We start from the raw sequence: 23,042 nt of genomic DNA on the forward strand, positions 1-23,042 counted from the left end.
GTATTATGCATAGTGTCCGATCAACTCTAGTGACCGTTGAAATCGGGACACGTGGCTGTCGTCGGGCGATCGGACGCTGAGGTTCAGCGTCCGGTCAACATGACCAGAGTGTTCGGTCATCCCGAGTTGTGCCTAGTGAAGGGGTACAACGGCTCTATTTTATGGAGGCGTCTATTTAAGCCCCATGGCCGGTTGAAGCTCACACCTTTGGCCATTTTCATTTACATAGCAACCTTGTGAGCTTAGCCAAAGCCCTCCTACTCATCTCCATCATTGATTCATCATCTTTGTGAGATTGGGAGTGAATCTAAGTGCATTGCTTGAATGATTGCATCTAGAGGCACTTGGTGTTCGTGTTTCGCTGTGGATTTTGCTTGTTACTCTTAGTGGTTGCAGCCACCTGGACGGCTTGGAACAGCGAGGATCATTGAGCGGAGGTTGGTGATTGTCTCTGGCTCCAATCGTGGTGATTGTGAGGGGTTCTTGACCTTTCCTCAGTGGAGAGCCAAAAGGTACTCTAGTGGATTGCTCGTGGCTTGTATGATCCTCATCTTGTATTGGTTGTGCGGCACCCTATTGAGGGTTTGGCGTGTGAAGCCAATTAGCACGTGAACCTCCAAGTGAGTGAATCATCACAACGAGGACTAGCTTGCCGGTAAGCAAGTGAACCTCGGTAAAAATCATTGTGTTCATCATTGATTCCGAAGTGATTGGTCTTCATTGTTATTCATCCTTGTGATTGATTGGTTCCTTTATCTATACGGTGGTATAACCTTCTTGATCACTCTCTTTACATTACTATAAACTAGTTGTCAAGCTCTTTAGTGTAGCTAGTTGTGAGAGCTTGCTTGCTTGGTTAGTGTGGCTCTTTAGTTAGCCTTTGAGAGCACACTAACATAGGGTAGTGTCATAGCTATTGTATGAATAGATACTATCTAAACTAGAATTGTGGTAGGTGGCTTGCATTTTGAGTAGGCTAGCGCAACACTTGCTTCGCCTCATAATTGTCTAACCATTTTGTTAAGTGTTGTTGTAGAAATTTTTATTAGGTTATTCACCCCCCCTCTAGCCATTAGGACCTTTCAAGTGGTATTAGAGCCGAGGTCACCGTGATTTAAGGCTTAACAACCTTCGGTGTAAAAATGGCTCAAATCAACAATACCAAGAAGCCACCCCAATTTGATGGCTCAAATTATCCTTATTGGAAGGCTAAGATGACAACATATATCAAGTCAATCAATAGGAAGATTTGGAAGGTGGTAGAAACAAAAATTGAGATTGAAGATGAAGATGCTCCCACCGCCGCTGAAGAAATACTTCTCCAAAATAATGACATTGCTCTTAGTGCCATCCATGATGCTTTGGATGAGAGAACCTTTGAGTAAATCAAGAACATTGAGAGAGCTCATGAGGCTTGGAAGAAATTGGAGGAATTATTTGAGGGCACTCAAATCGTGAAGGGTGCAAAGGCATATATTCTCAAAGAGAAGTTTGTAAGCTTTAAGATGAAGGAAGATGAGAGTGTGCCAGACATGTTCCATCGAATGAAAGTGATTGTCAATGATCTCAAAGCACTTGGTGAGAAGATAGAGGACAAGGACTTCTCAAATAAATTTTTGAGATGTTTACCCGCAAGATTTGGTATGTTGGTCACCTTGCTAGTAAGGACTAGTTTGAACACAATGACACCAAACCAAATCTTGGTAGATATCATGACCGATGATGCTTATAGAGATGAAGATGAGAAGGAAGAAAAGAATGAGAAAGATGAGAAGAAGGATGACAAGAAGAAGAGCATGGCATTCAAAGCCACATCATCCAAGGGCAAAGCTAAGCAAGAGACATCAAGTGAAGAAGATGAATCTTGGAATGATGATGATGATGAGAAGATGGCTCTCTTTGTCAAGAGATTTGGCAAGTTCATGGTGAAGAAGGGCTACCGTGCTAGAAGAAGGAAGCCTTCATCCAAGAACAAAGAAGAGTCAATAAGGTGCTTCAAGTGTGGAAGTAAAGATCATCTTGTTGCTCAATGCCCATACAATAGCGACAATGATGATGATAACAAGAAGAACAAGAAGAAGGACAAGAAGAAAAAGAAAGAGAAGAAGGACAAGATGGCATTCAAGAAGAAGAAGGGTGGTTCATATGTAGTCACTTGGGATAGTGATGCTTCCTCAAGTGATGATGATGATGATAGTGATGATAACAAGACCACCAAGAAGAAGGTTCTTGCAAGCATTGCTATAAATGAGAAGCCTTCTCTCTTCAAATCTTTATCATGCTTCATGGCTAAGGCCACTAAGGTACAATCTTGTGATGATGAAAGTGATGAAGAACACGATGATGAAAATGAAAATGATAGTGATAGTGATAACGATGAACCTACTAAAGATGAATTATTCGACATGCTAGAGGATGCTAGAGAACACTTTGACATCAAGAGAAGAGAATGCAAAAGCTTGCGTAAGGAACTAAAAGACCTTAAGCAAGCCTTTGATGAGCTCAATGCATCTCATGAGAGGCTAGAGGAAGCCAATGAGAAGCATGGCAAAGCTCACAAAAAGCTTGAAAAGGCTCATTCCTCTTTGCTTGATGAACAAAATAAAAAGAAGCATGTTGAAACTTGCAATGTAGGTTTAACTTATGATATAATTAATGAATCACTATCTATGCCTATTATTGTTGCTCCTACTAACCCTTCTTGTAGCACTTCCACTTCTACCTCATCAAGTAGTGATGGTCTCACTTGTGATGCCTCACTAGTAGTTGAGAATGTGAACCTCAAGAAGGAGGTCAACAAGCTCACTCACACCTTAGCTAAGGCTTATGGTGGTGAGGACCGCTTACTTATGTGCTTGGGTAGCCAAAGAGCTTCTCTCTACAAAGAGGGATTGGGCTATACCCCCAAGAAAGGTAAGGCGGCCTTTACTCCTCACAAGACTAGTTTTATGAAGAACAATGGTCGGTTTTGCACTAGTTGCAAGCAAGTTGGTTATAAAGAGCAAGAGTGCAAAAACAAGAGCAAAAATGCTAATGTATCCTCCATTAAGCTTGATTTTTTCTATGTGCTTACTAAGGGTACAAATGGTGTAAAGGCTAAGTTCATTGGTAAACCATAGATGGGCTCAAAGAACAAATCCATTTGGGTACCAAAGAGCTTAGTGACTAACCTTCAAGGACCTAGGCAAGTTTGGGTACTTAAAAAGAATTGATCTTCTTTTGTAGGTCAATTACAAAGCCAGAGGAAGGCATTAGGTTCCTGATAGTAGGTGCACTCAACACATAACCGGTGATGCAAGAATGTTCAACTTAATCAACACCAATGGCAATGATGGTTATGATAGTATCACATTTGGTGACAATGGTAAAGGCAAGGTCAAAGGGCTTGGTAAGATTGCAATATCAAATGACATGAGCATATCCAATGTGTTGCTAGTAGAGAGCTTGAACTTTAATTTGCTATCCGTGGCATAATTGTGTAATCTTGGATTCAAATACATATTTGGGGTAGATGATGTAGAAATCATGAGTGTAGATGGCTCTAATTTGATCTTCAAAGGTTTTAGATATGAGAATCTATACTTGGTTGATTTCAATGCTAGTGAAGCTAGATTATCTACATGCTTGTTCACTAAGTCTAGCATGGGTTGGTTATGGCATAGAAGGCTTGGTCATGTTGGAATAAAACAATTGAATAGATTGGTTAAGCATGACTTAGTTAAAGGCTTGAAAGATGTTGTGTTTGAAAAGGATAAGCTTTGTAGCTCTTGTCAAGCCGGCAAACAAGTTGGAAACACCTATTCTAAGAAAAGCATGATGAGCACTAGCAAAGCATTTGAGTTATTGCACATGGATTTGTTTGGGCTAACACAATACACTAGTATCGGTGGAAACAAATATAGCTTTGTAATAGTAGATGACTACACAAGATACACATAGGTATTCTTTCTAGTGGACAAAAGTGATGTATTTGCAACATTCAAATCATTTGTCAAAGGCATTCACAATGAGTTTGAAACAACCATCAAGAGAGTTAGAAGTGATAATGGTAGCGAGTTCAAGAACACTAGAATTGATGAGTTGTGTGATGAATTTGAAATTAGACATCAATTCTCGACCAAGTACACACCTCAATCAAATGGCCTTGTTGAGAGAAAGAATAGAACACTCATTGATATGGCAAGGTCTATGCTTAGTGAGTACAATGTGAGTCAATCTTTTTGGGCCGAAGCTATCAACACGGCTTGCTATTGTAGCAACCGCCTCTATTGTCATCGATTGAAAGAGAAGATACCATATGAGTTCTTGAATGGCAGAAATCCAAACATTGCACATTTTCAGGTTTTTGGTTGCAAATGTTATATCTTGAAGAAAGGCACTAGATTGGGCAAGTTTAACAAGAAATGTGATGAAGGATTCCTACTTGGTTATTCCACTACAAGCAAAGCATATAGAGTTTGGAATTTGGATAGTGGTACTCTTGAGGAAGTTCATGATGTTGAATTTGATGAAACCAAGGGTTCACAAGTAGAGAATGAGAACTTGGAAGATGTTAGAGGCATTCAACTTTCAAATGCCATGAAGAACATGGATATTGGTAAAATGAGGCCTAGGCAAGTGAATGATGATGAAGATGATCAAGTGCAAATGCTCTCTAACTCAAATGTGCAAGATGATACAAATCAAGTTAGTGCAAGTAGCTCTCATGATAATAAACAAGATCAAGTGGCTAGTACATCATCTCAACCAAATGATCAAGCAAGTGCAAGAAATCAAGTCCCAATGCTCCAACCAACCAATATTGCAAGAGATCATCCTTTAGACACTATCATTGGTGATATTTCAAGACGTGTACAAACAAGATCAAGATTGGCATCATTTTGTGAACACTTCTCATTTGTGTCATCCATTGAACCAAAGAAGATAGATAAAGCACTGAAGGATGTTGATTGGGTAAATGCTATGCTTGAAGAGTTGAATAATTTCACAAGAAATCAAGTATGGGAGTTAGTAGAAAGACCAAAGGGACACAATATGATTGGAACTAAATGGGTCTTTAGAAACAAGCAAGATCAAGATGGGATAGTAGTAAGGAATAAAGCAAGATTGGTAGCACAAGGCTATACACAAGTTGAAGGTCTTGACTTTAGAGAAACATATGCCCCAGTTGCTAGATTGGAAGCAATTAGAATCTTGCTAGCCTATGCTTGTGCCCACAACATCAAGTTCTATCAAATGGATATTAAGAGTGCATTTCTCAATGGCTACATCAATAAAGAAGTATATGTTGAGCAACCTCCCGGTTTTGAAGATGACAAGAAGCCCAACCATGTGTACAAGTTGAAGAAGGCATTGTATGACTTGAAGCAAGCACCTAGAGCATGGTATGAGAGATTGAGGGACTTTCTACTCTCTAAAGAGTTCACAATGGGCAAGGTTAACACCACTCTTCTCATCAAGAAGATTGGAAAAGATCTATTTGTATTACAAATCTATGTTGATGACATCATATTTGGATCAACAAATCAAGACTTTTGTGATGAATTTGGAAAGATGATGGCTAATGAGTTTGAGATGTCCATGATTAGAGAATTGAGTTACTTCCTTGGTCTTTAAATCAAGCAATTGAAGGATGGTATATTTGTAAGTCAAGGCAAGTATATCAAAAACATGATCACGAAGTTTGGCATGAGTGATAGCAAAGTCATTAGCACACCAATAGGAACCAATGGCAACTTGGATAGTGATGCAAGTGGAAATATGGTGGATCAAAAATTGTATCGGTCTATGATTGGAAGCCTACTCTATGTGACCGCATCAAGGCCAGATATCATGTTTAGTGTATGCATGTGTGCAAGATTTCAAGCCTCACCAAGAGAAAGTCATTTGAAGGCTATAAAGAGAATATTGAGGTACTTGAAGCATACACAAAATGTTGGTTTGTAGTATCCCAAAGGAGTAAAGTTTGAGCAAGTTGGTTACTCCGACTCGGACTATATGGAATACAAGGTTGAAAGGAAGAGCACCTCAGGCATATGTCAATTGTTGGGAAGATCACTTGTCTTATGGTCATCAAAGAAGCAAAATAATGTTGCATTATCAACTGTCGAAGCTGAATACATATCTGTCGGTAGTTGTTGTGCACAAGTACTTTAGATGAAGTCCACTTTGAGTGACTTTGGAATTAAGTTCAAGAAAGTGCCATTGCTATGTGACAATGAGAGTGCAATCAAGTTAACCAATAATCCGGTTCAACATGCAAGAACAAAGCATATAGATGTCCGCCACCATTTTATAAGAGATCACCAACAAAAAGGAGACATTTGCATTGAGAGTGTTGGCATAGAAGATCAACTTGCCGATATATTCACCAAGCCATTGGATGAGAAAAGGTTTTGCAAGCTAAGGAATGAGTTGAACATATTAGATTTCTCAAATATGTGTTGATGCACCCCCCATTTATATAACATGTCTCTCCTTCGAGCTACTCAAGGTAAAAGTTGATTGGCATGACATACATCCTTGCTAAGGACATGGTTAGTGCATCTAGTCACATTTTCAATTTTTTAGGACCTTTCAAGTGGTTCTATTTTATTAGGCTCCTTCATGAAAATCAAATGGTTTTGATGTTTATATGGTATCACTATTGCTTCTATGCTTGACTTTATCTAGTGATAGCATATGACATGTTTGTGGGCTTGTAAACCTAGTGTTTGATCTAGAAAATGAGCTCTAAATATTTAACTCAACATGGTACAAGATAATCCTTATTTGGAGGTGTGAAGAAGCTTGTCCTTGGATCAAACTGAGTTAAATATCTTTGGCAAATGATCTAGATTGGACCAACTTTGAAAATATGATCCTCACCCCATTGATTGACATTGATAATCTCAACCCTACAAGTGGTACTATCTAGCCTTTGTGGTCATTGATGACAAAGGGGGAGAGAAACAAAGATATAAGTGAAACAAAGACATAAGTGACAAAGGGGGAGAGATAGTGCACAAAGATAAGTGAAAAGACAACACAAAGGGGAAGAGAAATAGGGGGAGAACTTGGTATAAGAGGAGAAGTATGACAAAGAAAAGGGATCAATTAAAATTTTGAGCACACAAGTAGGGGGAGCAAGCTCATGAACTTGTATGGTGCATTTCATATGTTTGCTTGCATAGCACAAATTTTAAATTACAAAATCTATGCTTATGTGATGTATGCTAGCTGTAAGATTGAATGATGAAACTGAAATCATTAGATTACTTTCTTTTTCAAGTAAGTTTTCACAAGTGGTATCTTTTCAAAGTATATTTCCAAGTGGTATAGAGCTAACCATGATGCTAAGGATGGCATAATGGTGCACTCTAATTGGTATCACGCTTCAAAGGTACATCTTTTATACCTTAGCATTATTTGGTAAACATTGACTCCTATATTTCCTATCCAAGCATATGTGCAAGCTACAATCCAAACTCTTAGCACATATATAGGGGGAGCAAATTGCTACCATTTGGGGTTCATGAAACTTGTCCATATCCTTTTACACATGGTAAATATGCTTGGGCAAGCAACATGGATTCAATTGAATTTCAATTCATATCTTTGTGAAAGGGTTGTCATCAATTACCAAAAAAGGAGAGATTGAAAGCTCTAGTTTGGTTTTAGTGAATTGATGAAACCCTAAGTGCTAACCTAGTTTATCAAGTGATCATGAGATAGGTAGCACACTCCAAGTGATGAAGCAAATGAAGATCATAGCATGATGATGATGATACCATGATGATGATCAAGTGCTTGGACTTGGAAAGAAGAAAGAGAAAAACAAAAAGCTCAAAGCAAAGGTATAAACCATAGGAGCTATTTTGTTTTGGTGATCAAGACACTTAGAGAGTGTGATCACATTTAGGATTGATAGCCATACTATTAAGAGGAGTGAAACTCATATCGAAATGTGTTTATCAAAGTCCCACTAGATGCTCTAACTCATTGCATATGCATTTAGGATCTAGTGGAGTGCTAACACCCTTGAAAATGTTTGTGAAAATATGCTAACACATGTGCACAAGGTGATACACTTGGTGGTTGGCACATTTGAGCAAGGGTGAAGAAGTTAGAGGTGAAGAGGAGTTAGTCTCGCTGGTCACAAGGTGACCGGACGCTGGTTCCAGTGAAACCGGTGCGTCCGGTCAGTTGTACCAGCAGAGATGATGGCATCGGTCAAACGACCAGACGCTGGGTCTTGAACGACCAGACGTTGGCGAGGTGTGTCTGGTCCTATTGTCGAGCAGCACACAGAAGCTAGGGTTTCTGACCGGACGCTGGCAGGGTTCGGTCATGCTTGATCGGACGCGTCCAGTGGGCAAAGGGCATTTCTAGAACCTTACTGGAAATGACCAGACGCTGATGGCTCAGCGTCTAGTCAGTATTGTGCACAGTGTCCGGTCAACTCTAGTGATCATTGAAATCGGGACATGTGGCTATCGTCGGGCGACCAAACGCTGAGGTCCAGCGTCTGGTCAACATGACCGGAGTGTCTGGTCAGCCCGAGTTGTGCCTAGTGAAGGGGTACAACGGCTCTATTTCGTGGAGGCATCTATTTAAGCCCCATGGCCGGTTCAAGCTCACACCTTTGGCCATTTTCATTGATATAGCAACCTTGTGAGCTTAGCCAAAGCCCTCCCACTCATCTCCATCATTGATTCATCATCTTTGTGAGATTGGGAGTGAATCCAAGTGCATTGCTTGAATGATTGCATCTAGAGGCACTTGGTGTTCGTGTTTCACTATGGATTTCACTTGTTACTCTTAGTGGTTGCCGCCACCTAGATGGCTTGGAACAATGAGGATCATTGAGCGGAGGTTGGTGATTGTCTCCGGCTCCGATCGTGGTGATTGTGAGGGGTTCTTGACCTTTCCCCGGTGGAGAGCCAAAAGGTACTCTAGTGGATTGCTCGTGGCTTGTGTGATCCTCATCTTATATTGGTTGTGTGGTACCCTATTGAGGGTTTGGCGTGTGAAGCCAATTAGCGCGTGAACCTCCAAGTGAGTGAATCGCCACAACGAGGACTAGCTTACTGCAAGCAAGTAAACCTCGATAAAAATCATTGTGTTCATCATTAATTCTGAGGTGATTGGTCTTCATTGTTATTCATTCTTGTGATTGATTGGTTCCTTTATCTACACGGCGGTATAACCTTCTTGATCATTCTCTTTACATTACTATAAACTAGTTGTCAAGCTCTTTAGTGTAGCTAGTTGTGAGAACTTGCTTGCTTGATTGGTGTGGCTCTTTAGTTAGCCTTTGAGAGCACACTAACATAGGGTAGTGTCATAGCTATTGTGTGAATAGATACTATCTAAACTACAATTGTGGTAGGTGGCTTGCATTTTGAGTAGGCTATCGCAACACTTGCTTCGCCTCATAATTGTCTAACCATTTTGTTAAGTGTTGTTGTAGAAATTTTTATTAGGCTATTCACCCCCCTCTAGACATTAGGACCTTTCAGGTGCGACCACGCATCATGGAGGTGGGGCGCTGATGCCTTGCATAGTGTCCATGCGCTCCCCCGTTGAGGAGTTTCCCAGAGCACCTGGTAGGCGACGACGTGGCTATTTTGGAGCCAAGTTTTAGGCATCTTCGAGGCATTTCTAGAGTGGGTGATTAAAGCAAAGTTGTAGCTCTCCTGATGGTCTACAAACTTGATTAAGGGGTCACAACCATTAGGGCTTTGAAACAACGGTTAATTAGCATCCAATTTGCAAGTGTCAACGTGTTGATGCTGATTAATCAAATCCAAAAATCGATGGTCAAGACAAGGTCAAACGAGTGCCATCTTTTTATATACTCTCCTCCAGTAAATTACCTCCAACTTTTATCTTTGGACCAAATTGAGTTGCTTAACAAAATTTGGAGAACATGGAATGTCGACATGTCAATGTCAGTTAAGTGGCAAAGTAAACTTTTGCTATTTTGGAAACTATTTTTCAAGATCCAAATGAACTCCAAATTTGATGAGACTTAATTTATTGTTTTCACCATGAAAGGTACTTCAACTCATTTTAAGGAATCCAATTGAGCTACCACATGAATTTGGACAATAAAATGTCGCAAGGAAATTAACTTACTGCTGTCACTTCAGGGACTTAGAAAAATTTACCGAGAGCCTAAGACAACAGCTGATTCAATCCTCAAGCCTCTGTTTGACTTAGTTCCAATCTGATCTGGCTCTTGGTCCAAAAATAAAGTTTGTTCTACTCCACTCAAACTTAAACTTTTATTTAAGATGCAAATCCATGCAAGCAATATAAGCGATTGGTCAACATAGGTCAAAATAGCATCACAGTAAAGCTTAAATTAAAGTTTTAGACCGATGAGGCATTTTCTTGATTTATGCTCAACATAAATCCTTCATGACTTTTGTTATAGAGTTCAATTAGAGTCGTTTGGGCAATGTAGCAAGGTTTGGTCGGCATCTCATATTCCCCTTTACTTAAAAAAGCAATCCAAGAAAGATTATAACTTTTTTATTTCATGTGACTTCTTGATTCCAAACTTCATGAAACTTTTCCACTGGTCAAGATGAATTCGTGTTGATGTAATGTACATGAAATAAGCATGTTTAACATTACTCTTGCATAATCTTAACAAGGGTCCACATGTAAGTAAGGGTGTGTCGTCCAAGTTTAAGTTAGAGCTCACTCTTGTAGATTTGATCTTGACACCTTCGTCAACACTTATCATGTCATGTTTGAGCTCAAACCCATTACTTAACTGGTGACAAACACCTAGGGTGTTATAGTCTTCATCCCTCAACTGCAGTGCCCAACCAAGATAACTCAGGACTTTATCTTTCGACAACTCCTCCGGTGATGCATGGTCGAGATCCGTCGGGCTGGAGTATTCCCACATCGGCCACGTTCTTTCCCCCAGCGGGGCAACCCAATGGTAGAAGAAGGTGTGGAAGACCCACAATCCATCAAGACCATTCCACTCAAGCTTTTGAAGCTCCGGCTCGATAATCCCCAACTTTTTCTATTGATGGGAAGGACCCCACGTCCAACTTTTCCTCTTCTCCGGCCTCTCCCGGTAAATGTCGAGAACGACACCTCCACCGGGTTCCTGATATAGAACCACTCATCATGCCACCCCTGGTTGGAGTCACTATGGGAGTACGCGGGGTAGGGGACCGATGGTTTTGGCCTCTTCTGCCCCGACCAGTGTGGTTCTGGGCGGTTTCCCCTCGGACAGGGCTCGCCCGATGAAGACTCACCAAAATAGATCCACATACGGCTCCATCTCGAGGAAGGCCTCACAGACGGTGACGAAGCCTATGATGTGCAGCACCCTAGTCAGGTTGAGGTGCTGCAACTCTAGGCCCCACTCGTTGAGGCGCCGCACAGGAATCAGTGCGCGGGGTACCCGAGCCCGTGCTCGTGAAAGGCAAGGAAGGAGATGACCTCGTTAGTCCGAGGTTGTGGAACAACCTCCCTTAGTGTGGGAGCCCTCTAGTGTGCCACCTCCTTCGACGGAAGCAGCCCCTTCGCGGTGAAGTCGGCCAACACGGCCTCATCCATGTTGGAAGGCCTCTAGTTCGACATCACACCTCAGATTTATGAATGAATCTATGAGTTTTTTTCTCTCCCTAGCTCTGCCCTACTCTCTCCTAGAAATCGCCGTGGTACACGAACAGGCTTGGCAAAAAGAAGGAAGGAGGAACGACAGCGGTTGAAGAAAGGCAAAAGAACGGGAGGAAAACCCTCTCCCTTCCCCTATTTAATGTGGAAAGGCATGCGGCGGGACGTGGCCCTGGCTGGTGGGACATGGCCTGCCCAATGGGACATTGCCTAGGCGGGGCCCACCACTACCGCAATATGGGCATAGGAAATGAGGCGCAATTGCATGCAAACGACCCTCCGCCTTCCTAGGTAGGGTTTGGAGGGGCCCACCGATAGAATCTCCATTGAGGAGAGGCCAGCGGGTCACCTGAGTCGATCGGACGGCTCGAGCGGCTGCCGAGAGACAGGTAAGGAGCAGTGGGATGCCCCATGCGGGTTATGTTGAATCCATCACGAACGACGGGCCTGGATTCTCCTTGGACATATCTGATAGGAGCTCTCCAAACCCATCACTCGAGCCATCGAGATAACTTTACCAACCCTCATTTTACTTTTCCAATACATAGGCATTCATTCTCATGCATGCATTTATACATCCAAATCATTGCATATGCAATCATTGTATCGAAACGCTTTGCGTCGTGTCATAAAGCGGTAGTCGTCTCATTCTATATGCGTGGCAACCGACCGGGGTTCGAAGCCTAGCCCACGAAGGGCACAAGGCCACCTTGCGTCAAACAGTGCTAGGGGAGAAAACACAGATGAGCCCCAGCGGCCCTCGCCCGACTCGCTCTAGAGCGAACAGGGTCATCTCAACCTTCTCGTTTGATCCTGACCTCGAGCTGTTCCCACAGAATCTTCATCGAGGGGAGGCCATCGGGCCATCTGAGTCGCTCTCCGGAAGGATTCAGGCATCTACCGAGAGGTGGGTTAAGGAGAAGTGGAGTACCACATGAGGGCTATGCCGACCCCGTCACAAATGACGGACCTGGATTCCACTCGGACATGCCCATTAGCGAGCTCACCGAAGCTCGCCACTCGAGCCATCGAGGCAAGTGGCGTCAGCTCAACCCCTCCGATTGTGGAAACCATGGATAGGGTGACGTAGGAAATCATGCAACCGACCCCGACCGGCACCTAGTGGCTCGAGGGCTTGAGCCGCTAGATCCTAACTCAGGAACCCGACCGACCGCACAGGTTGCGGTCAGAACGAACACGGACGAACACCACGACCGAAAGAGACACAAGAGTATGTAGCCCCAAAAGAGAGTGCCAAGGTGCTCAGCCTTCGACCGACTCCCCAATCAGCCACAGGCTCAGGGGCTACACCCATCGGGTGCGCTCGCGCGCACCCGGCCAAAAACGGATTACCAACAAGTCTCCTCCTCAGGGGCTGGGCGCTATGTCTGCGCGGCGTGCCTCCATGGCCTTTGCCAGTCCTCCATATGGAGGCTGGGCGCCTAAATCCTACTCGGTTACCCTACGCGGTACAACAAACCAAGGAGGAAAAACATCAAAGTTCCAATAACAGCCTGCCTCCACGGCACAATGGGCACATGAATTACAAAGGAAATACAAGCTTTTATTAAGCTAAAAACACAAACCCCTGGCTTTTACAATATCACACAAAGCGTGTGCGAACAGCCCCTTCATGGCTTCACAGAAGTCCCAAAGGGGCTCGGGGGCTCCTGTCGGGTTCATAAACCTGAGGTCCCCAATGGACCCGCTGCCCTACAAAACTCAGCCCAGCAGGCAGTGCAACGACAGCACGTGCTTGGACCGGCCCAGATACACAATGACAAGCCAAGACCACGATCTGGTCCCCGACCGGCACCTCCGGCCAGGAGATCTGATCGGAGGTGCGACCGGAAGGCCTGGCCGTGGTGGGACCATAGTCCGACTCCGACCACCTTTCTCCGACCGAGAATACACCAGGACCTCTGCTCGCTGCTCTTTTTCGACCGACACGGTTCGGGCCGACTGGAAACGACCAACCGGGGATGCCCTCTCGGTGTGGGCTCGGGGAGCATGCGGAGCAGATAAGGTAAGGCGTTCAAGTCAACCGCAATACCGAATACCGTACCCTACCGTGCCCTGCGCACCTACAGGACGGTGCCGTCGGGGCATGTCAGGCGAACACGGTAGAACCTGCCAGACGCGTCAGAGCATAAACAATATTGTGGGCGTCGTCGTTTGCCATACCAGGCGAATACGGTAGAGCCTGTCAGACGCGTATGGACATAAACAGTATTGTGGGCGCCGTCGTTTGTCGTACCTGGCGAACACTGTGCAGACTACCAGATACAACAGAGCATGAATACTAAGGTGGGCGATGGCAACCATCCCGTACCTAATGGCGTGGACAACAAGACTAGGCAGCGTCCGTATGCACTCTCTCTTTCTCTCTGACTTATAAGGCCATCCCCTTCAACTATAAAAGGAGATGTGCTTTCTCCTACCAGAAGGATCAAAGACTCGAAGACTCAAGGACTCGAGGACAACAGCACAACAGCTCTAGAGCTCGACAGCTACACAGTCTACACGCTCTCAACAGCTGATAAGCTCGGACACACAGAGCATACGCTCCAATACTTAGTACACATTTGAGCATCCGTCACTCTCTTTCACTCGGTTTAGTGTCCGACCGGGCCTCTAACACCCCTTTTCATTCCTTACTCGTTTATAACTCCACAGCAAACTTCGAGCATCTAGGCTCAGGAATAAAGTCACCAACCGACCTAAACTGGACATAGGGCCTGTTGCTTGAACCAGTATAAATTTTGTATCATTGAGTGCTAGGCCACATCCGATCACAACGTACCGTAATACTACAAATATTTATTTGTTGACCATATTTCACACCGACACTTAGCTTAGGCCTCGTTTGATAGGCCTTCACTTTACTAGTAAAGCAAAAAAAAAATTTATTTCAGCTCTACGAACGAACGACTCCACGAGTGGAGTTAAAGTCGTTTTAATAAACCATTTGACAAATCGACTGCACCCATCTTATCAAGCATGGCTGAGAGGCCAATTGTCCAAGGTACCCTGTGTACGCACACGTGTAGTAACCTCTAGAGTTGTACGTTTCTATATGATTTTTTATCTGAGTAAATTTAAATTTAAAAAATAAAATTTAAAAATAACATAAAGAATTAGCAACCAAACCAGAGGGAGAGGAACAAGAAAAAACTGCCAAACGTTTTGTTGTGCCGCATCGTGTTATTTCTCTAAAATTCAAGGGCAGTGGCTCACGGACCTGAGGAAGGAGCCAAAATGGCTCGTGAAACCGGTGGAGAAGCTCTGCCGAAGGAAACCTTATTTTGTACGGGTATTTGTCATGCTGGTGACACTTGTTTATTTTTTCAACCCAAGGCAACCCCATTTCCATTAAATGCTAGTGACACTTGTAAAATAGACATCTTTTTATAATGCGATTGAGATTGCTATACTAGAATCAATAAAATCCGCTGTTTAGCTGTATTGCTTCCAGTAAGCATTAGAGTTCATGGCTTGTCAGATGTTTAGCCACGCAATCATCAGTGTGAATTGTATTGCAGCCTTTCAAGACGAGTGAATTGCTGGAACCATATAAAAGTAGAATCAAATCATCTCTCTTCTGGAGTGCATAGCTGGATCCCGTTATCAACTGTATAAACATCGTCATACAATACAAAAATGCTATATCGTGTAATTCGCCTCTGATCAAATCCAACAGCTCTGGTAGGCGCATCAAACAAAAATAACACATCCAACCAATCTACACGCTGTGAGGATGCCAAAAGGGGTGATGAAGCACAGGTGCAAACAAACTCCTACTGGACACCTAGGGTCCATTCCGGCTCCATGCGGGCTTAGTAACGGATAATATCACTCAAGATGCTAAAGAAATGGTTGATATCTATCTTGTCCTCTCCGGCATAAATTGCTTCTGCACTTCCTCCGGTTGGCCCCTGTGCAGCCATCTCAACAAGTGTGTACAACTTCTTGATTGGCATCTGCAACACAGAAGCATTGTAAGAATTTGATCATTCAGGTTTCTACATACTAATAAGAATGCTAGATTAACAACAAAAGATTACATCATCCAGTGCTTCTGCTGCTGCTTCAAGATCTCCATCATCGAACACATCAAGATGATGCAATACCTGTAGAGAAACCAGAAAGTGTGAGCTGTGAAGGAAGAAACACACCTAACGAATCCAAGGCACAAACTTCTGAACAACACTGTGATCACCGCATATGCAGAGAAAACCAATAAACATCATGATTGTATTATGAAGTATCACTGCCACGCTGCAACCATATCTTGCAACTGTCGCAGTTTGTAGCATTTCAACTACCCGGGAAACAAAATCCAGTATGGTATTCCTCACCTTTTTGGCATCCTCCTTTTTCAGTTTGGGAACATGGTATGTCACAGAGAACACATCACACATTCCAACAGATTCTAGGAAGCCAACCTCGCTTGTTGTTCCAATCACAAGCAAGTTTTTTCCCTGCAAAATATGAAGAGGCGAGCAAGTCAAATGAAGTAGTTACAAAAGAGGGGTTTAACCTTCTGCTAACGATGTCTAGCCTCAGCGTCCGAGTTCAACATGTAAGTAGTGAAACAATAACCAAGTATGGAGCTCAAGGATAATACTGGGCATTTATGCAAACCTTAGGAGGAACCCTCTTGAGGAGGACAAGAAGAGTTTGAGAGATCAAGTTTGAAAAACGTGGTCCAATGGCTACATACTCCAGTAACCTACAAGATCATACAAGAATATTAAAACACAGTTGAAGCTAAATGAGACGCATAAAGGTTGCATGGCAGCCAATTCACTTTTAGAATCAAGGGCTCAGGTACCTTTCGATATCATCAAGAACTATGATGCTGAACTGAGACTTGTATGCATCCTCAAAAACCTGTATTTTACAACAAGACACAAAGTCAATATAGTGTGAAATCACACCCCAAAAAAAGCAAACCAGATATAGCTACAAAGTGCCAAGAAAAATGGTGCAGAACAACACAAGAACAGTAAATGGGATAAAGTTTCAAATAGATCTTTCCATATATTCGTATTAACTATTGACTAGGATACCCTAAATGTTATGTACACTGACCTTACAAATCCGTGCGCATTTGCTGCTTTCACTGAAACCAATCATTGTTTCTGCTGATATCTATAGTGAAAAGCACAATTCAAAAATTTAGTCCTATACCTTGCTATAGAGCAAGTAGGAAAACTGAAAAGAAAGGAAACTTACAATTTTGACATATGCGAAATCACTGTCAATGCCAACACTTGCTGCCGTAGCTGTTTTACCACTGAAGCAGTAAATATGAAATAAGTTTCCAGCAAAGTTTTTAAAGACATGGATGTTGTTTAGCCTTTAGATACTGTACCTTCCAGCAGGACCTTCCAAGAGGCAAGTCACAAGTGGACTACCTTTGCTAACTTTAACTTGCTCTACAAGGAGCATAGCTCTCTGGTAAATATGCTTATGTGCCTTGCCACAATCAACAATACCACGCAATCTGCATATTTCCACATAAAGATGGTGTTGAATATAAAATTAAATTATTTGAGTTCTATGAAACAAGGAAGCCAACAGTATGTATTATAAAATATACACAAGAAACTAATTACAAAAACACATATATGTGTGAAATAGCATCCAAGAATAAATAATTCAAATAAGCTGAGCAACCGAAAATGCTAGCACATGCAATTGTTCATGTCAAGTTGTGCATGACATAACATAAAAAATGAGAGAGCCTCCTACTAAGCTAGCTACTAGATAAAGAAAAAAACCATTAAGTGGAACATATTTAACGTAAGCATGTAAAAGCATGCTTGATAGAATATGGAGAATTGGAGAGGACAGAAGACACCTAAATGTACACACAATGAGAGAAGATAAGTGCTACGCAATGGGAGTAGATCCCTGAACTGCATATTCGTGTGTGTGTGTGTGTGTGTGTGGGTGGGTGGGGGTGGGGGGGGGGGGGGGGGGGGGGGGGGGGGGAAGGAAAGCAGATCCTAGAAATGCCCTAAAAAGAATACAATCATCTTGCATTTGACATATGTATGTCACTTTGCTAAATTAATGTTCAAGGACATTACAGCACACACCTGCATCTTTCGAGATCATCGGTGGAAGCACCAAATGCAGGAGTAATTTCATGAAGTGCATTCACAAAATCATCCATAGTAACCTTAATGCTTTCCTCATCCAAAGGTTTAGTGAGGTCATCCATGGTTATCTGTCGGTTCAAAGCAAACGAGACAGCACTTTTGACAACACCTTCCAACTCCGCTCCACTGTAGTTCTTTGTCCGTGCGGCTTCATTCAGAAAATCAGGTGTCATTTGGACATAGTATTAACAATCATCAATCCATTCTATACAAAGAAAATTTCCAATGAGTGCTAATGTGCAGGCATAGTGGTATGTGCAGCTGTTATTTGCTGACACTTAACGTGAGTGAGGAGGGAATCTGGTTTTGGGCTGCTATGAGATTTCCCTTCATCCTTGCCTTAGGGGTCTATTTATAGTACATGGGTGGTCGGTTTGAGAACCGACACAATTTGTTACACAAGAAAAAACTACAATTTGTATAACAGTTCATACAGTTAATAATGTCTGCTGCTATATCTGTCATGCAGCATACGTAGTAAGCCAAAGAAAAACGAAAGACAGCCTACTGCTCTGTACAACATGAGGATTAGAATAACAGTTGACACAGTAAATATTTCAAAACAAAAGTTTCAAGATATTACAATTCCATCAATAGAACTAGCATGATTCAGCCAGAGCTAACTAACTGGTGAGGGTTCCATGCTATGAAAAATACTGGAAACCTTTGTTATAAAGAATGCAACGCCTGAAAGTATATCGATTCGCCAAAAAAGAAGAGACAAACCTAGCTCATGAAGATTAATATCTGGAGATAGGAAAGAATTCTCTTTCATCTTATTTGTATGAATCTGAAGGATTTGCAAACGACCATTTTCATCAGGCAGGTTTATCTCGATGTGAACTTCCAATCGTCCAGGTCTGCAACAGATGTACCAAAGGGCAATGAACTTATGCAAATAGAAAACAAAAGAACTGTAGTTAAGGTGCAAAATTCCTAAATCAATGAACATCAACCTCTTTGAATTGCCACATCTGAGTGATAAAAACTGGTTTGAATTTCAATTCATTAAATAGGCAGGTTAAACAATATATCTATGTCTTATTAGCCAACTCCGTCTTTTTAATAAGACACATTTCAGGCTACTGGGCCAGTTTGGATAGAAAGGTTTCCATCTTTGGAGTTTTGGAAACGATTAGGGTTTTGCGAAATACTATGATATAGGAAAGCTAAAAGGTGTTTGGATGCAAAAAAATCTTGTAGTTTTGAAAACCACAGAACTCCTTGCTAAAACTGCAGTATCTTAGGTGTTCTAGAGACCCCACTCAAGACGGCTTTTTTCTACAACAGTGATTTTGCACACCTCTGGTTTGTAAAACTACGGTTCCTTCATACCCCATTTTTCAACACCACCCACAGAGGCCCTTAACCACTAAATTGGTGAGTTTACAACTAGTAAAATGAACCAAAGAGAAACATATCTTACCTCAATAAAGCTTCATCAAGCAAATCTTTACGATTGGTCATACCAATAAGCAATACGTTATTCAACGCCTCAACACCATCTATCTAAAGGGTACAAATTTTGATCAGAACTCAGCGTCATATAAATGTATATACAGAACATAAAAGAAAAAAAAAAGCTCCAGATTCTACGAGAACGCACCTTTGTAAGGAGCTGGTTTACAATGCTATCATGTACACCTGTACCATCACGGGTAGATCCTCTAGACTGCATAATCAGATTTCCATTTAGGCTAGCCAGGCTATTGTTTTAATTAAAATGAATGATACTGTAAATGATTAAATTAAATGGTACAGTGGTGCATGCAATAGACAAAATTGCAATTTACAGAAGACCTAGAAGAGATGAAAGAGCTTAACGTGGGAATTAGGTATAACTAAAGAAATGTTTACGGACAGTATATCATAGATTCATAGGTAATAGGTTTCAGTTTCATGTAATCAAAGGTATCCAGAAGAAAAAATGCCACTTAAAACTACGTACTTTTGCCAGGGCCTTTCCAATAATACATGATCACCCACTGTAGCAACACATTTAAGAGGAAGCTCGTGTAACAATTATAAGGGATGTTTTTCTCAAATGCAACCTAGGGGATAAAAGCACTAGTACCCATGGAGACTCCACCGAAATCTAAACCGGTAAGAACACCCTGTACTTATCTAATGAATTATTGATAGTTGAAAGTAATCTTTTATCTGTCACCTTGTCGTATTCGAGAAATCTGGCACCTTGCTAAAGCTCTGGGCAATCAAAATAGTACAATACACATGATGACATAAACATAAACGGAAATTAATTTCACCTTGCAGATGGCATCAATTTCATCAAATATGATAACATGGAGGTCACTCTGATCACCTGTGTTAGAAAGGAGGTACAAAAAATGAAGTGTTTAAAAGGTTTCAATCAACACAGAAATATGGGAATGCTTTACCTCATGAGAAAACATACCTCGTGTCCTCTGCTCATTTTCAGCATCAGCAAACAAATCTCTCACATTCTTCTCGGTTTCTCCAACAAACTTGCTCAGAACTTCAGGTCCATTCACAATCTGAGATTGGAAAAATGTATAAGACATGTAAGAGGCTAATCGACAAAAATCTAGCATTATAAGTAGAGGAAGATGATAGTATCTGTGGAATCAATTCACTGCACAGGTTTTACAAACCCTCTTACATCTATTAATTTAGATGGACAGACAACATTGCTAACCTATACTTCACTCCACAGCTAAATTTTGTAGTTCTGCCTCTGCATTATGGTGTTAGTTTTCACAAATCATATAAGTACAGACCACTGGCTAACCGTGCTCCATTCAAGTATATTACTATATTATTATCAATAGTACATGAAAATTTATCAAAATTTTAGTCGAGTTAGTATTTACAATAACAGAACTGAGACTACCTGAAAAGTGCTAAGTGCTGATCTACTAACACTAGCAAATAAGAAACTTCCTCAACCCAAGTTTTATCTAATGTTCATATATAGTAAAATGTCCTTCAAATACTTATAAAATGAATGATGCAACAACCTTCGCACAAATAGTTAGGTAAATGACAAATTTGTATCCATGCTTATTAAGAAAAATTCATACCTTGGGATCTTTTCCATTCAATAACTTCCCAATTTGTCGGGCCATAAGAGTCTTGCCAGTACCAGGAGGTCCATATAGCAATATACCCTTTACATGTTTGATGCCCAACCTATAGTATTAGGTCGTTAGCAAAAAATCCCGATTACAACAGTAGAAAAAACAGTGAAGCAGGTATCATACTTACTTACTGACAACGTGAGGAGGAAAGACTCTTGAAGCAAATGCCCTACGAAATATGTCAGTGAATTCAGCACTTAACCCACCTATCCCCAATTTTTCCAGGTTAAACTCTTTATGTTTGAAAAGTTTGCTGCTAGCAGCTTCCTTTTGGTTGATCACCTAAAGTACAAAAACAGGATTATTGAGGTATGATACAATTTATAGATAATGCTTCTGCCACATTCGCAGTTAAAATGAGTGCTAAGAACAATATAGGGGGTGTTTCAGATAACCTTAATTCCTGAATTAGGAGCAGCCTCAAATATGATGTATGTATCACTTGACAAGTATCCTCTATCCAATGGTGTAGAACTCTCTTGACCCTCTAGCAAAGCTTGATTCACGGTGAATACATAGTTTGTTCCATAAAATTCAAATGGCACCCTTTGCCCCGAGGTCATGACCTGTAATGTGTAAACAACCCCAGGGGACCAACTTATTGGGCACATAAGTAACAATAATAAAACTACAGCCATTGATAATCCAATAATGCACTAGTGGCATCTCATGAATAGCATACACTTTAAAGTTAACTGAACGAAAAAGAGCGCTACTCAAAGAAATTAAGTAACCGATAGTCTCGTACCTGATCCAGAAACCTCTTACGGAGTTGTTGGGCAAGCACAACAGCATCCAGCTGATAAGCCAAGACAAAGAATATGAGATAGTGATCAAGCACTAGTAAGATCTGCATCATAAACAGTCATAGCTTACCTCGTCATTTCGATTGGCTCTTGCCTTGGCATACTCTAGCTCCAAAGTGAGCAAAGCCAACTTGAAATCATCAGGGGGGGCAAAACTGGACCACAAATTATCATTGCAAACAGTAAGGCAACACAGTATCATAAAAATATTCATTTCAGTGGGCAGCTAAACTTCCAACCTGCTAACAGTAACAGAATCCCCAGCTGAAACCTTTGCCTGCCGACGCTGAATAGCATTCAAGGCAATGCGTCCACTTGCGACCGCATTGTGGTCAGTGGATATTCGTTAAGGATCAAACATAAGAGAAAGGTAAAAAAAAAACTTAAGAAGGACAATACGTGATATTATCAGATCTTCATAGGATTCAGCTGTTCTCAAAATTGAAGCAATGTTATGTTATTTTAAAATAACTAGATTTCTAGGCCACAATACCCAAAGGTGACACTGGTGAACTGAGTACAAAGCCCTACACCTGAGCACAACATTAGAATGACCAATAGCAGTATAACATTAGCGTACAAATGTGATAAGGAAACGGATCACTAGTCAATGAAAGAATGATGGTTCATTTCGAAGTTGATTCATCATTCAAGGATTTTCCAGTGTAACTAAATGGCACAAAACATATCAAACAGTTCCAGTAACAATTAACAAGACTATAAATGTGCGAAGCCTGCTGAGACAAATTCCACAAGGACCAAAATTTCAGTGCAATCGAATTTCCGGGTTATCACCACGAGATTACCAAAGCTCAAATATGGTACCAAAATCAAAACATCAACGCGGAATTCCGTAGACCCGGGATTCAAACTGAATTTACCAGACCAGATCAAAGCGCCAGGCAGGCTCGTGCGACAGAGATCTCAGAATAAACTGTGCAGACGATAGATTACGAGACCATCTACAAAAGGATATCGTAGGGTGAAGACCCAGGCGTCGGCGACGAGGGCGAGCCCGTTGGGGAAGCGGCGGAGGTCCGCGGGGGAGACGTACGCGCAGTTGGTGAGGGCCAGCTCCTGGTTCGGCGTGCTGACTACCTCCATGGACGCGCCCCCGCCACCGCCCTGCCCGTGGTAGTACCTTCCCGCCATGGCCGCGGCGCCGCTGCGGTGGTGAGATCTCGCTCGCAGGAGATCGTGCAGGCGCGTGTGATGTCTCGCTGCTCGCGAAGAGGAAGAAGAGGGATTCAGTTTATGCTCTGAGCCCGCTGGCGTGTACAGTGGCTCCTGGCTCGCTTCGTTCTGAAGGAAGAGCCTTT

The 23,042-nt window shown here is 42.0% G+C and overlaps 1 protein-coding gene across 1 annotated transcript; it reads right to left on the minus strand.

Annotated features, from left to right (window-relative positions):
* Positions 1-15,204: 15,204 nt before the first annotated feature.
* On the minus strand, positions 15,205-22,995 carry LOC136516870 (vesicle-fusing ATPase). Its single transcript, XM_066510365.1, has 21 exons — positions 22,700-22,995; positions 21,963-22,058; positions 21,794-21,878; positions 21,666-21,716; positions 21,313-21,483; positions 21,045-21,199; positions 20,861-20,969; positions 20,215-20,314; positions 20,066-20,121; positions 19,405-19,470; positions 19,225-19,307; positions 18,525-18,658; positions 17,736-17,946; positions 17,006-17,137; positions 16,867-16,927; positions 16,723-16,782; positions 16,463-16,521; positions 16,273-16,360; positions 15,987-16,109; positions 15,693-15,758; positions 15,205-15,608 (listed from the first exon to the last, which is right to left on the minus strand). The coding sequence occupies exons 1-21, from the start codon at positions 22,873-22,875 to the stop codon at positions 15,465-15,467; spliced, it is 2,226 nt and encodes a 741-aa protein (XP_066366462.1). The 5' UTR covers positions 22,876-22,995; the 3' UTR covers positions 15,205-15,464.
* Between the last annotated feature and the right edge of the window lie 47 nt (positions 22,996-23,042).

Source organism: Miscanthus floridulus, chromosome 17 (genome assembly GCF_019320115.1).
Source record: "Miscanthus floridulus cultivar M001 chromosome 17, ASM1932011v1, whole genome shotgun sequence".
Taxonomy (NCBI): domain Eukaryota; kingdom Viridiplantae; phylum Streptophyta; class Magnoliopsida; order Poales; family Poaceae; genus Miscanthus; species Miscanthus floridulus.

Excerpts from the sequence above, each read along its gene's own strand:
- LOC136516870 (XM_066510365.1), bottom strand. The coding sequence starts at position 22,875 with ATGGCGGGAAGGTACTACCACGGGCAGGGCGGTGGCGGGGGCGCGTCC. Across the intron at positions 16,783-16,866 it reads ATTTCGCATATGTCAAAATT|ATATCAGCAGAAACAATGAT; the intron begins GTAAGTTTCCTT and ends TTTTCACTATAG. Across the intron at positions 15,609-15,692 it reads CAGCAGAAGCACTGGATGAT|ATGCCAATCAAGAAGTTGTA; the intron begins GTAATCTTTTGT and ends TCTGTGTTGCAG.